We start from the raw sequence: 11,420 nt of genomic DNA, 5'->3' as shown, positions 1-11,420 counted from the left end.
AATCTGTAAATTATTTGTCAGTTTATATCGAGAGCAGAAATATAATTGGTCTTTCGGTCAAGTCTCAAGTGGTACCTAATCGATTCATATCATTTCCCCGTTCCTTCCGAGTATCCAACAGGTTGTGGACCCAGATCGCAGCATAGTAAGGTATCAAATCGTTTGAATTTTTCCGCTGTTGTGAAAACTCTAGAAAACATTTCGGAGGGCAGTAACGTAGGTATCCGTTGTGAAGCTAAACAGCTCCAATTGTACAATTTAGAAGTTTAAGGCGGAGGACGGAGACCATCTCCTTGTCGAAGTCCCCTGCGAGAATCGAATGGGTCCGACAATCCACCCGAGATTCTCACACAGCGCTGGATCTCATCCAGTGTAGCCATGATAAGTCTAGTAAGCTTACCCGGAAAGCCGTTTTCGTCTAAAATTTTCCATAGTTCTTGTCGGTTAACGCTATCATATGCGGCACTTCTGGAGGATCTACCGCTGGGTAAAGATTTGGTCCGTTGTAGACCGACCCTCCATGAAGCCGGCCTGGTAACTTCCCACAAATCTATTGGCTATTGGCGATAGTCGTTGAAAGATGACTTGGGACAGCACTTTGTAGGCGGCATTCAGGATAGTGATTGCTTGGTAGTTATCACAATCCAGCTTAACGCCTTTTTTGTAGATAGGGCAGATAACGTCTTTCCACTCCTCCAGTAGACGTTCCGTATCCCAAATCTTGACAATCAGCCGGCCAACTTGTCCGGGTCCATTTTAATAAGTTTTGCTCCAATGCCATCCTTTCCCGCTGCTTTGTTGTTCTTCAGCCGCTGGATGGCGTCTTTAACTTCCCTTATCGATGGGGGTGACAGTGGCAGATCTTCGTTGCTTGCTAAACCAATGTGGTCACTTCCTCCGCTATCATGGTATTCCGCTTGCACGCCATTCAGGTGTTCATCGTAGTGCTGCTTCCACCTTTCGATTACCGCACGGTCGTCAGTCAAGATACCTCCATCTTTATCTCTGCACATTTCGGACCGGGGTACGAAGCCTTTGCGAGATCCGTTAAGTCTCTGATAGAACTTCCGTGTGTCGTGAAAGCGGTACAGCTGTTTGAGTTCTTCGCACAGTCCTCAAAAGGGGCTTCATCCAGCTCACCCTCTTCCGGCAGCGCGGTTTCGAGAGATAACGCGTAGTTTTCGGCGACATCCGGTTGCTTCAGTCGCGCTGGATTATACCGTGGCGGGCGCCGGTATCGTATGTTGTTCACAACAGATATTGGAGACGGCGAAGTCGACAAGTCTTAGGCCGTTTTCGTTCGTTTGCGGGTGTGCGCTGAATCGTCCAATCACCGGTGTGAATTCCTCCTCCTGACCAACCTGAGCATTACAGTCCCCGATGATAATTTTGATATTATGTCTTGGCAAGCGGTCGTATTCACGCTCCAACTGCGCGTGAAATTCGTCTTTGTCATCATCGGTACTTCCGAGGTGAGGGCTGTGCACGTTAATTATGCTAATATTAAAGAATCGGCCCTTGATTCTTAATCTGCACATTCGGGGGTTGATCGGCCACCACCAGATCACCCGCTTCTGCATCTCGCCCATCACTATAAAAGCTGTGCCCAGCTTGTGTGCCAATTTTATATATTCACCGTGGTTATATAACATTTCGCCGAGTACATACCTCCAATACCATTTCGCGAAAAACCAATTCCCAGTTGACCATAACGCGGAATAACCTTTTCGTGAAAAGTATTATTTGCCGGGTGTGATCCTCTCACTCGCTGTCGCTCGTTCGGACTCAACTGAAGGAAAGTAATAGAGGTCAGTAGACCTAGGAAAACAAATAAGAATAAACCTAGACAGAGCCCCCGCCCTTCCACAGTGGCCAGTGCTTCCGACGGTGGGTCGCCGGCAATACTCGAAGTCTGCGGCCGTCTCGCCCTGAATCATCTAGTGTTACTATAGGTAACTTTGGTGGTCTTATTATTGACTAATGTTTTATGGAAGAGTTTAAAATTTCTCGTGTTCGATTAGTTTTCGAGTTATGCAATAATTTCTGTTTTATTTGATGAGAGCCCCCCTTCCAGAAAAGGGAGGGATCTCAAACCATCATAGAAAAAAATTCTGCTTTCAGAAATCCCCACATGCCAAATTTAGTTCCGTTTGCTTGATTATACAATTTCAGGTTGATCAAACGCTTTTATAACTGATTTTATTCAGCCTGTGGCTGAACTATAGGATCCAGGTTTAGAAATAAAGACCTCTTTTCTGCTCTTAGACATCTAAATCTGGTGATTTTATCAAGCTTTAGGCTAGTTATTAGCTGCTTTCGAAGCTGTAATGAAGCTTATTAGAGGCTTTTGCGCGCTTTCAAATAGCCAATTTGCGTAATACTGTCAATTCTATTTTTAGAACGAGAAATAGTTTTGCAATGCTTTTTCAGTCGCTTGATTAACGCCTCATCGACCTTTAAGCAGCCAAAAATATCTATAGTATGAAATGGAGAGAGTTACCTGGAAGGAGCGTCAAACTCAGCTCTGGCTCTCTCAAGCTCCCACCTGGCGCCTCCACGCAGATCTAAGTCAAATGATGACGGTCGATGGCCTTACCCGGAAATGCATCATGTACTTACTGAAGCAGCTAAGCTAGGAGGTGCGAACTAGAGCGCCTGTTCTCCAGGTGAACGGCGGCTCACACAGCGTCTGTCTCGAAACGGGTGGCTGAATATGAAATGCTGTATCCTGCAAGCTATACATAAGATGGCAGACCCATCAGAGGGATATAGGTATCGCGACCCCGGTAAGGTAGTATACCGAAAACTCAATTACCACGAATAACGAAGAAAGAAATTCAGAACGGAGCAATCGGTATAGGACACGGCAAGGGACAAGAAAACGATTAAGGAATGATGATTGGGAACCTGGTACCTGGAATGTCCGAACTCTCCATGAACCGGCATGGGCTGACTTGCTTGCTTGCGAGCGCTGCATCAACTCGTAGAGGAGATCGCTGCTATTCAGGAAGTTCGGTGGCCAAATTCCGGAGAAAGGGAATTCCGTGCAGTAGACCCTATTGCAGGCACTTCTTTCAAGTACCAAATCTACTACAGTGGCGGCAAAAAAGCAGAACATAGAGTCGGTTGCGTAGTGTTGGGTAAACAAAAGCAACGAGTTATCCGGTGGAGGCCCGTAGATGACCGTATATGCGTGTTGAGAATTAAGGGCTAATTCTTCAACTACAACCTAATCAACTTATACGCACCGACAAATGATAAATCCGATGATGCTAAGGACGAGTTTTACGACAGGCTTGAGAGGACCTATGGAGAGTGCCCAAAACACGACGTGAAAATCATCATCGGAGATGCAAACGCGCAGATCGGGAGGAAGGAATTCTTCCGTGCAGGTTTTGGAAGACATAGCCTTCATTTGTCCACCAATGATAACGGTCTGAGGCTCATGAATTTTGCCGCGGACAGAGGAATGGCCGTCTGTAGCACCTACTTTCCACGTTTGAATATTCGGAAACACAACTGGAGGCATCCAAATGGAGACTCTAGCTCTCATATCGATCATGTCTTGATTGAAGGTCGACACTTTTCGGATGTTATCGATGTACGGGGTCTTTTCGCGGACCAAATATCGACTTTGACCACTATCTCGTAGTGAGTAAGTTTCGCGCAAGGCTGTCGAGCACGGCGAAAGCTCGCACTGAGAGGACGCTGCGTTTCAACATCCAGCGGTTAACGGCAGATGGCGTAGCGGTGGAGTACGCGAGGAAGCTTGACCAGCGAATCGCAGAACAGCAGGTAGAAGAAGATATAAATGGGCTGTGGAGGAACATCCATGGTGCCATCGAAACAGCTGCGAGAGAGGTGGTAGGCATGACGCGTGGAAGACAGCGTAACAGCTGGTATGATGCCGAATGCCAGAGAGTGACAGATGAAAAGAACCAGGCCAGGAGTCGCATGCTCACTGCGGCAACGCGTCAAAGACTAGAGAGAGACTAGAGCAGCAGAAAAAAGAATCCATCGTCTAAAGAAACGCGAGTACGAGGAGCACGTGCTCGCCGGCGCAGAGGAGCGATACGCCGGCAACGACGCACGGAGTTTCTGTAAAACGGTGAGATGCAAGAATTTTTCCATGCCTATGATGTGCAATGATAGTACTGGCAACCTGCTTACCGACAAAACGGCGGTAGCAGCCAGGTGGAAGGAGCACTTTCAGACACTATTGAATGGAGAGGAATGCGGAGATCAGCAGGGACAGGATGGAAATTGGAAGCGATGGTCAAGCTGTGGAGCCACCAACACAGGAGGAGGTTAAGAAGGCAATCAGTGAGCTGAAAAACGGTAAGGTTGCTGGGAAGGACGGTATCCCGGCTGAACTTCTAAAAGCGGGGAGCGAGCGGCTGTACGAAGCAATCCACCGGACCATTGTCAAGATCTGGGAGAAAAAACAAATGCCGGAGAAGGTGTTGGATGGCCTCATTCGCCCAATTTACATAAGGGACATTGACTGGAGTGTAAAAACTGTCGAGGAATTACATTGCTCAATTCTGCCTACAAAGTGCTATCTCGTATCCTGTTCTGTAGACTGAGACCGTTAGCGGAGTCCTTCGTCGGCGAGTACCAAGCGGGTTTTCGTGAGGGTCGCTCCACGACGGAGCCTGCGTCAGTTTCTAGACAAGTTCCGGGAGTACAACTTGCAGACACACCATCTGTTTGTGGACTTTAAAGCGGCGTACGATTCAGTTAAACGAAATGAGCTGTAGCAGATAATGCTAGAACATTGGTTTTCCGACGAAACTAGTTACGCTGATTCGTGCGACGCTGGATGGATCCAAATCATGCGTTAGAATAGCGGGTGAGACCTCAGCTGCTTTCGTGACGCTGGATGGACTGAAGCAAGGGGATGCACTCTCTAACCTGCTATTCAACATTGCCTTGGAGGGTGCATTACGAAGGGCAAACTTGGAAAGGAATGGAACTATCATCACGAAATCTCACATGCTTCTTGGTATTGCGGATGACGTCGATATCATCGGAATCAACCGTAGAGCAGTGGAAGAGGCCTTCAGGCCCTTTAAAAGGGAAGCGGCAAGATTGGGATTTACCATTAACATCGCCAAAATGAAGTACATCGTTGCTGCTAGGGAACTTGGGGGCCCAAGTGGTGTTGGTGCCGAGGTGGAGTTAGATGGGGAACGATAGGAAGTAGTGAAGGAATTTATATCACGAGCTGTACCAAGTATACAAATATGCTGATATAGTGAAGGTAGTGCAATGTGGCAGGCTGCGGTGGGCTGGACACGTGGCCAGAATGCCCGATGAAAGAGTAGCCAAAACTATTTTCAGCAGACAACAAGGAAGAGGCCGTAGACTCCGAGGCAGACCCCGCACCCGGTAGGTGTGTGCTGTCGAAGACGATGCATGTCACAACCCTATACGGGATGCGACGCACCTTGCGTCCATGCACATTGTTCAACACAACACAACCCTGCTCCGAATTGCCAACTGTGCTCGTTTGACGGACGACAGACCGTAAGTAGAAGAAAAAGGCAAGTCATCAAAGTGCGATTGCGGATGTATAACAAGCCGAAAATGTGGTTACAATTAATTATTACTAAATGTTTGATTATCTTAGAAGTTTCAACTTAACGCTAAAGTCATTACGTGCTAATTATTATATACTTATCGTCATCTAAACCTAAATTGATTATTATATGCTAGTTCCTAGTGCTACTTACATACAAAGGTAAAATTAAGATTTGCTTATATCCTAACCTAAGCTAACACATGCAATTACAGTACTTAAACCTACAGTACGGATATAGTACGGACTTGAGGAAGGTAGAAGAAGACTAAACGTGAGTAGTTACATGCAATCCTAAATTTAAATCTAATTGTAAATGCTTGATCGTTATATTATTTGCTTGAATTGAAAGTCGATACAGTAACTGATAATTCAATATCTATTTGGTTCTACCCTCAAAGGGATTTTATAACGCGCTTCACATCATCATCAAATATACGTGTTACAAAACCGAAAACAACCTCTTCTCTATCCCGTCCAGTTGCTACTGTAACAATGCACATTCAGCTGGTGTTCGTGGGGATTGGAGAACGGCAGCCCAGGACCGACGGTACTGGAGGACCATAATTCGTTCGGCGCAGGATCGGTAACGGAATGTTGCTACTAAAGTAAAAGTAAAGTAAGTAAACAGCCATTGCCCTTGCAATTCAGCTACCGTTGTTACTTGGGTAGGAGCTGAAAAAAGGTCTAGTAACAAAACTTAGTTGAGACAAAGGTTGAATACAATCAGGTATGAAAGCGTTTGATCAGCCTGAAATTCCAGTTCACCAACCACCGGCTATAGATTGTGTTCAGTGTAAAAATCTGCAATCCCTGCAATAGATCATTACACGGGAGCTCCTAACCACACTTTTTTGACAGCACTTGGTGGTTTGTTTACATGGTGTTAAAGTTTGAATCAAGTTTTCTATCTTTGTCCGGCAGATAATGATAAAAAGTTATAGTTTTTATTTAAGAGAAATCACCTTACATGCATTTTAAAGCAACTGATGCAGTAATCCTTCACGAAATTTTAAATCGAAACTGCTTGATGTGACAAAAAACATGTAAACAAACCACCAAGTGGTGTCATTTGACGGCAAAATGACGTCATCGCAAAATGATCTATAGATCATTACACGGGAGCTCCTAACCACACTTTTTTGACAGCACTTGGTGGTTTGTTTACATGGTGTTAAAGTTTGAATTGAGTTTTCTACCTTTGTCCGGCAGATAATGATAAAAAATTATAGTTTTTATTTAAGAGAAAGCACCTTACATGCATTTTAAAGCAACTGATGCAGTAATCCTTCACGAAATTTTAAATCGAAACTGCTGGATGTGACAAAAAACATGTAAACAAACCACCAAGTGGTGTCATTTGACGGCAAAATGACGTCATCGCAAAATGATCTATAATTTACAAACAAAATTACATCGCACTTGCAGCTGTCAATTGACGAATGGAAGTTTGACATTACATTTTTTTTGTATTTCTGTTTACGTTAAATTTTTGTTGCTTTTAGGTTTTTATACTTTTTACATCAGGAGTATCGAGTATTCATTTCGGTACGTTTTTCATGTGCAATTCAATAAATTGTGGCTTCGCCCAAAGGATATTTACTAATGGATTCAATGTTAAGTAAAAAGTTGTACGGATTTCGCCAAATTGCACAAGAGAAACTGCAGCATATCCTCTACTCAATCCCATTGGAAAAAGATTTGGTGATCGAGCCGGCCCTAATCAAACCACTCGAGCATATTGTCGGAGCATCCTGGCTAAAGTAAGTTTCTTGCTACCTACTTAGGTTGTTAAATTCGTTATCAATGAATAATTATCGAACGTTCCGTAGGAAAAAAGGCATCGACAAAATCTACAAATTTGACCCGAAGAACGCTCCACCGAAACGGAAACAGTTTCTCTATTTACTCACTTCTGATCTGCTTGTGTTCAAAAATGCGCTTGATCAAATCAACAGCTATCAGAGTCAAACCTCGACCAGCCTCTTGGTGGCCGAAGCAGACAAAGGCAACAAGCAGTACCACGTGGTCGTTTTCCCGCTTGTTCTGGCCAGCTTTGAACAGTTGCTGGAGGAAGAAGGCCTGTACGGATCGGTTGAATTGTACAGTTTTCAGTGGGATTTTATAGTATTCGATCAAGGCCTGCTCAGCCTGGAGTTACCGAACGTTTTTCCGGATGTTTTCGTGCGGCAGGACTGTTCTCTGCTGGGTTCGATTGCACAAAGTTTGCGAATTTTTCAAATGGTCATGGGCCGTCCGAATCTGGTGTTCAGCTTGGGAGGGAATGCTGAAAAAATAGTGCAAATGATGCAGACTATCGAAGGGGATAGGAAGGAAAAAAGTGGCGAAACGAAAGAAAATCCGGATTTTAGTGTCATGTTGATCGTTGATCGCGATCGGGATTATCCCTCGTGTTTGCTAACGCCAGTCGTCTATGCCGGTTTACTGCTGGAGATACACAAGTTTAACTCGGGGTCTTTAACGGTTGACACAACCGGAAACAAAATCCAGAGTGGAAAATTGGCTTTTCTGCAAAATGACAGCGGGACGAAGTCTAAACAGCAAACTACGCACCTCACAATGAACGGAACGCACGATTTAATCTATCAGGAGAATCGATATCGACATTTTTCGGAGGTAATTGGTTTGTTAAGTTCCCAGGCAAAAGCTCTAGGCCTGGAGGGGAAAATATATTCGAAAGATATGAAACTATCGGAAATGAAGGATTACGTTACAAACAAATTACCAAAAGTGGCTGCCCAAAAGAAAGAACTTTTCAAACATTTGCTCCTTTGTGAAACGATTGTTGAAGAAATTGGAGCAAACTTCGAGAAACTACAACTAATTGAGGAAAGCATTCTGACCAATACAAATCGAAAGCAAATTCTGACTTATATAGACGAACAGCTAGCAGCCGATGCGCACAAATACAATACATTACGGTTGATTTGTTTATATCATGTCACCGTCGGGCTAACGAGCGAAGACATCACCAAACTGATGACCGCATATCTAAATGCCTTTGGGTATCCACTGCTGACGGTTTTTCACAATCTGTTTCAAGCAAAACTATTTCCAGACACAACCAATCTAACGAAAACGAAAATCCTATCGCAAATATCTATACCTATTCTGAAATCTCCGTTTCAAATTGAAGCCAATAAACTGAAACTTCTACCAACCGATCCACTGCAGAGCTCCGAATCAGGTGCATCTTCCAGCGGTCAAACCGGTGGAGGCACAGGCAAAAAACAGTGCCCTAGTTACGTTTTCAACGGAAACTACATCCCACTGATTGCCCAGCTAAGCCAGATTATCCTCAGCGGAAACAGTTTCGAAGATCTGTTCAACCGTCTCGGACATCTGGAACGACTCAAACTGGGCGGTGGCAAGAGTTTCGCCCCAAAGACACTGCGCGAGCTGTCGATAACCAGCGCCAAAGGTGACATCAACCAGCTGCTTCCACTGAAAACGAAAACGATATTCGTGTTCGTGGTCGGTGGTCTCAGCTATGCCGAGATAGCCGCTTGTCAGCTGGTGGAGAAACTAACCGGTGGCAAAATAGTGCTGGCCTCGGATTCCATTCAATCCGGATGTGATATAATCGAAAGTATTGTTGGATGTTAGGTATTGATTTAAAAGAAACTATTTTTTGTTAAAGTTATTAATTTACCAAAATGAATAAAATTACAAAATTGAATTCAATTTTTTAGAAAACGTTTTTCGGCGTTTGTACTAATAAAGCTGCACGTCTCAGACAACTAACTAGACGTGTTTTAGCATACTCTATTTAGAACAAGTTTTAACAGATTGAAACCTTCCATCGCCATGCACACTTCGGTGCCACTGTAAGCTTGCACAAAGTAAAACAAAACTATTGTTTTTAAAGTTATAATTTGATAATTTTCTGTACTTACTCGCATGTTTATCGCTAATCTTAAAACATGTGCTGCGACTGTTGTATTACTATTCCGTCATTGCAACCAGCGCAAATCAACGCTTTACTCTTCCGGTCATGCCAGGCACTCGATAAAGGAACTCTCCGTCGTCATCATAGAAGCAATCATCCAGTTGATACGTCGCGCCTTTTTTGTACAGCTTTTTCGGTATTTGTATAAATTCCTTAATATCTGTCGCGGCGCGTTTATCTTGATCAAAGGAAACCATGTCCGAATCATATTTTTTGACATTTAGTATAACATTCTCCCCTACACTGCAGCTAGCAGGCTCCTGAGACTCCTGAGTAGATTCGCTACCTACCGGCTGACCCAGCTCTCTTTTCATCTGAGCCAGCGTTTTCGGAGCACGATCAGTAATTTCCCCCATCAAAAAGACGTCCGTTTTTGGTGCTTTAAACGGAATTTCCGGAATAGTTGGTTCCATTACCTGGTTGCCTATTTGCGGAATTTCCGACGCTTCCTCGGAAGCTTTAGAGTACTTCTTACAACTAGTGATAATTTTGGAAAATTCCCCATCCTCCGGCAGCGGGCGTATTTCGTACAGACGTTTAGCCGCAGTTTTAGGCTTTGTAACTTCCTGAAAATTACGATTCACAAATTTACCCAAGTGCTCCGCAAAGCGGTCGTCAATGTTTTTGATTCTGCCCGATTTGAACAGTTCCCAGTTTTCACGGACCGCTTCGTCGTGCCGTTGCACTCGGCTAGCATCGCGTGGAATCCATTTTGCTTTAAGAATCTTAACTATCGTATATTTATCTGCCGGAAAACTTTCCACCAGTTTGTCGATGGTCCACTCTTCCGAGTCGAAGTTGCGCAAGTAGCGGATTTGTTCCTTTTCCGACCAGGTCAGGAAGTTTAGCTGTTTCGTTTTGAAGTACTTATTACCGACGATCCAGGACTGCAGACGTTCCCGGTGCTGTTCCACTTCTTGTTCGTATTGTTTGTGAGATTGATGTATTTGACTGAAATCGGCTTCTTCCATATGGTCCAGTTCCTCTGCGCTGGTTTGCAATTGATCATCATTTAGCAATTTCATCCGGCGTTCAATTCCGGGATTGCGGGCGCGACGTACATAACATCGTGCCAGTGTTTTTTGTCGTTGGTAGGCAAATTTTATAATTGTGCGTAACATTTTTACATCTAAGGTGTAAAATTGCACCAGCTGCATCAACTACGGGCACTACAAGGTGTTAAAATTTGTATTTTCTAGTAATATTTTGAAAGGAAATAAATTAATTACAGGCCGAGGTGTGTTCTTGCAGTAAAAATTTGACATTCTTTGGTAAACAAACGAAACAAAACGAGAACGGAGAAGGCTTTGTGTGATCCGTCATTTGACTGACTGCTTTTGCTGCCAGAAATTTTTAAATGCACGCAGCTGCTCGAAAAACGAACTGCTCGAAATCTGCATAAAGCTGAAATCACACGATACGTTGCCGTTGATGTTCGCTGACGATCAATGTGATACCAGCTTAAACTTCAAGCTTGAAATCACGAATTCACCCCATGCATTAGGAAAACAAAATGTGAAAAAGATACGCTATAAGGCTGTTTACGACGACAGATTATGGTTTATATTCGAGCAGTGCAGTTTGTTGTTGTTTACATTGCTATGAAGAAGAAGAAGGAAACACTTCTGGTATCCGCTCACACTTACACGGATCGCGTAAGCAATTTTCAGAGAATTTGTGACATCAGAACCAAATATATTTCTGTCTCTCTTTTACTAGTACATGTTGTCGTTACCAGTAAGTGTCAAGATCATAAACAAACAAAAAACATATGGTATTAAACGTCACGTAAAATACTCTATTCAGGGTATAGAGCTTTCTGACAGGTCAAGCACCCACACTAGCGAACACGAAATACGCATGTAAATA

General features: G+C 43.9%; 2 protein-coding genes across 4 annotated transcripts; one reads left to right on the top strand and one right to left on the bottom strand.

The window, feature by feature from the left end:
* Positions 1-5,555: 5,555 nt before the first annotated feature.
* LOC128744696 (vacuolar protein sorting-associated protein 33B) lies at positions 5,556-9,321 on the top strand. Of its 2 annotated transcripts, none has more exons than XM_053841874.1 (5): positions 5,556-5,743; positions 5,797-5,855; positions 6,063-6,200; positions 7,087-7,344; positions 7,414-9,321. In XM_053841874.1, the coding sequence occupies exons 4-5, from the start codon at positions 7,187-7,189 to the stop codon at positions 9,206-9,208; spliced, it is 1,953 nt and encodes a 650-aa protein (XP_053697849.1). In that variant the 5' UTR covers positions 5,556-5,743; positions 5,797-5,855; positions 6,063-6,200; positions 7,087-7,186; the 3' UTR covers positions 9,209-9,321. The 2 variants fall into 2 exon arrangements, with proteins under 2 accessions (XP_053697849.1, XP_053697848.1); XM_053841873.1 differs by having other exon boundaries at positions 5,983-6,200.
* LOC128744697 (uncharacterized) lies at positions 9,306-10,822 on the bottom strand. Of its 2 annotated transcripts, none has more exons than XR_008412406.1 (2): positions 9,499-10,784; positions 9,306-9,434 (listed from the first exon to the last, which is right to left on the bottom strand). XR_008412406.1 is itself a non-coding variant. In XM_053841875.1 (2 exons), the coding sequence occupies exon 2, from the start codon at positions 10,706-10,708 to the stop codon at positions 9,575-9,577; it is 1,134 nt and encodes a 377-aa protein (XP_053697850.1). In that variant the 5' UTR covers positions 10,709-10,720; positions 10,781-10,822; the 3' UTR covers positions 9,306-9,574. The 2 variants fall into 2 exon arrangements, 1 of the variants encoding a protein (XP_053697850.1); XM_053841875.1 differs by having other exon boundaries at positions 9,306-10,720; positions 10,781-10,822.
* Between the last annotated feature and the right edge of the window lie 598 nt (positions 10,823-11,420).

The sequence above is a fragment of the Sabethes cyaneus genome, chromosome 3 (genome assembly GCF_943734655.1).
Source record: "Sabethes cyaneus chromosome 3, idSabCyanKW18_F2, whole genome shotgun sequence".
NCBI lineage: Eukaryota > Metazoa > Arthropoda > Insecta > Diptera > Culicidae > Sabethes > Sabethes cyaneus.
The sequence above is the reverse complement of the archived record's forward strand: the minus strand, read 5'-3'. Positions and strand labels throughout refer to the sequence as shown.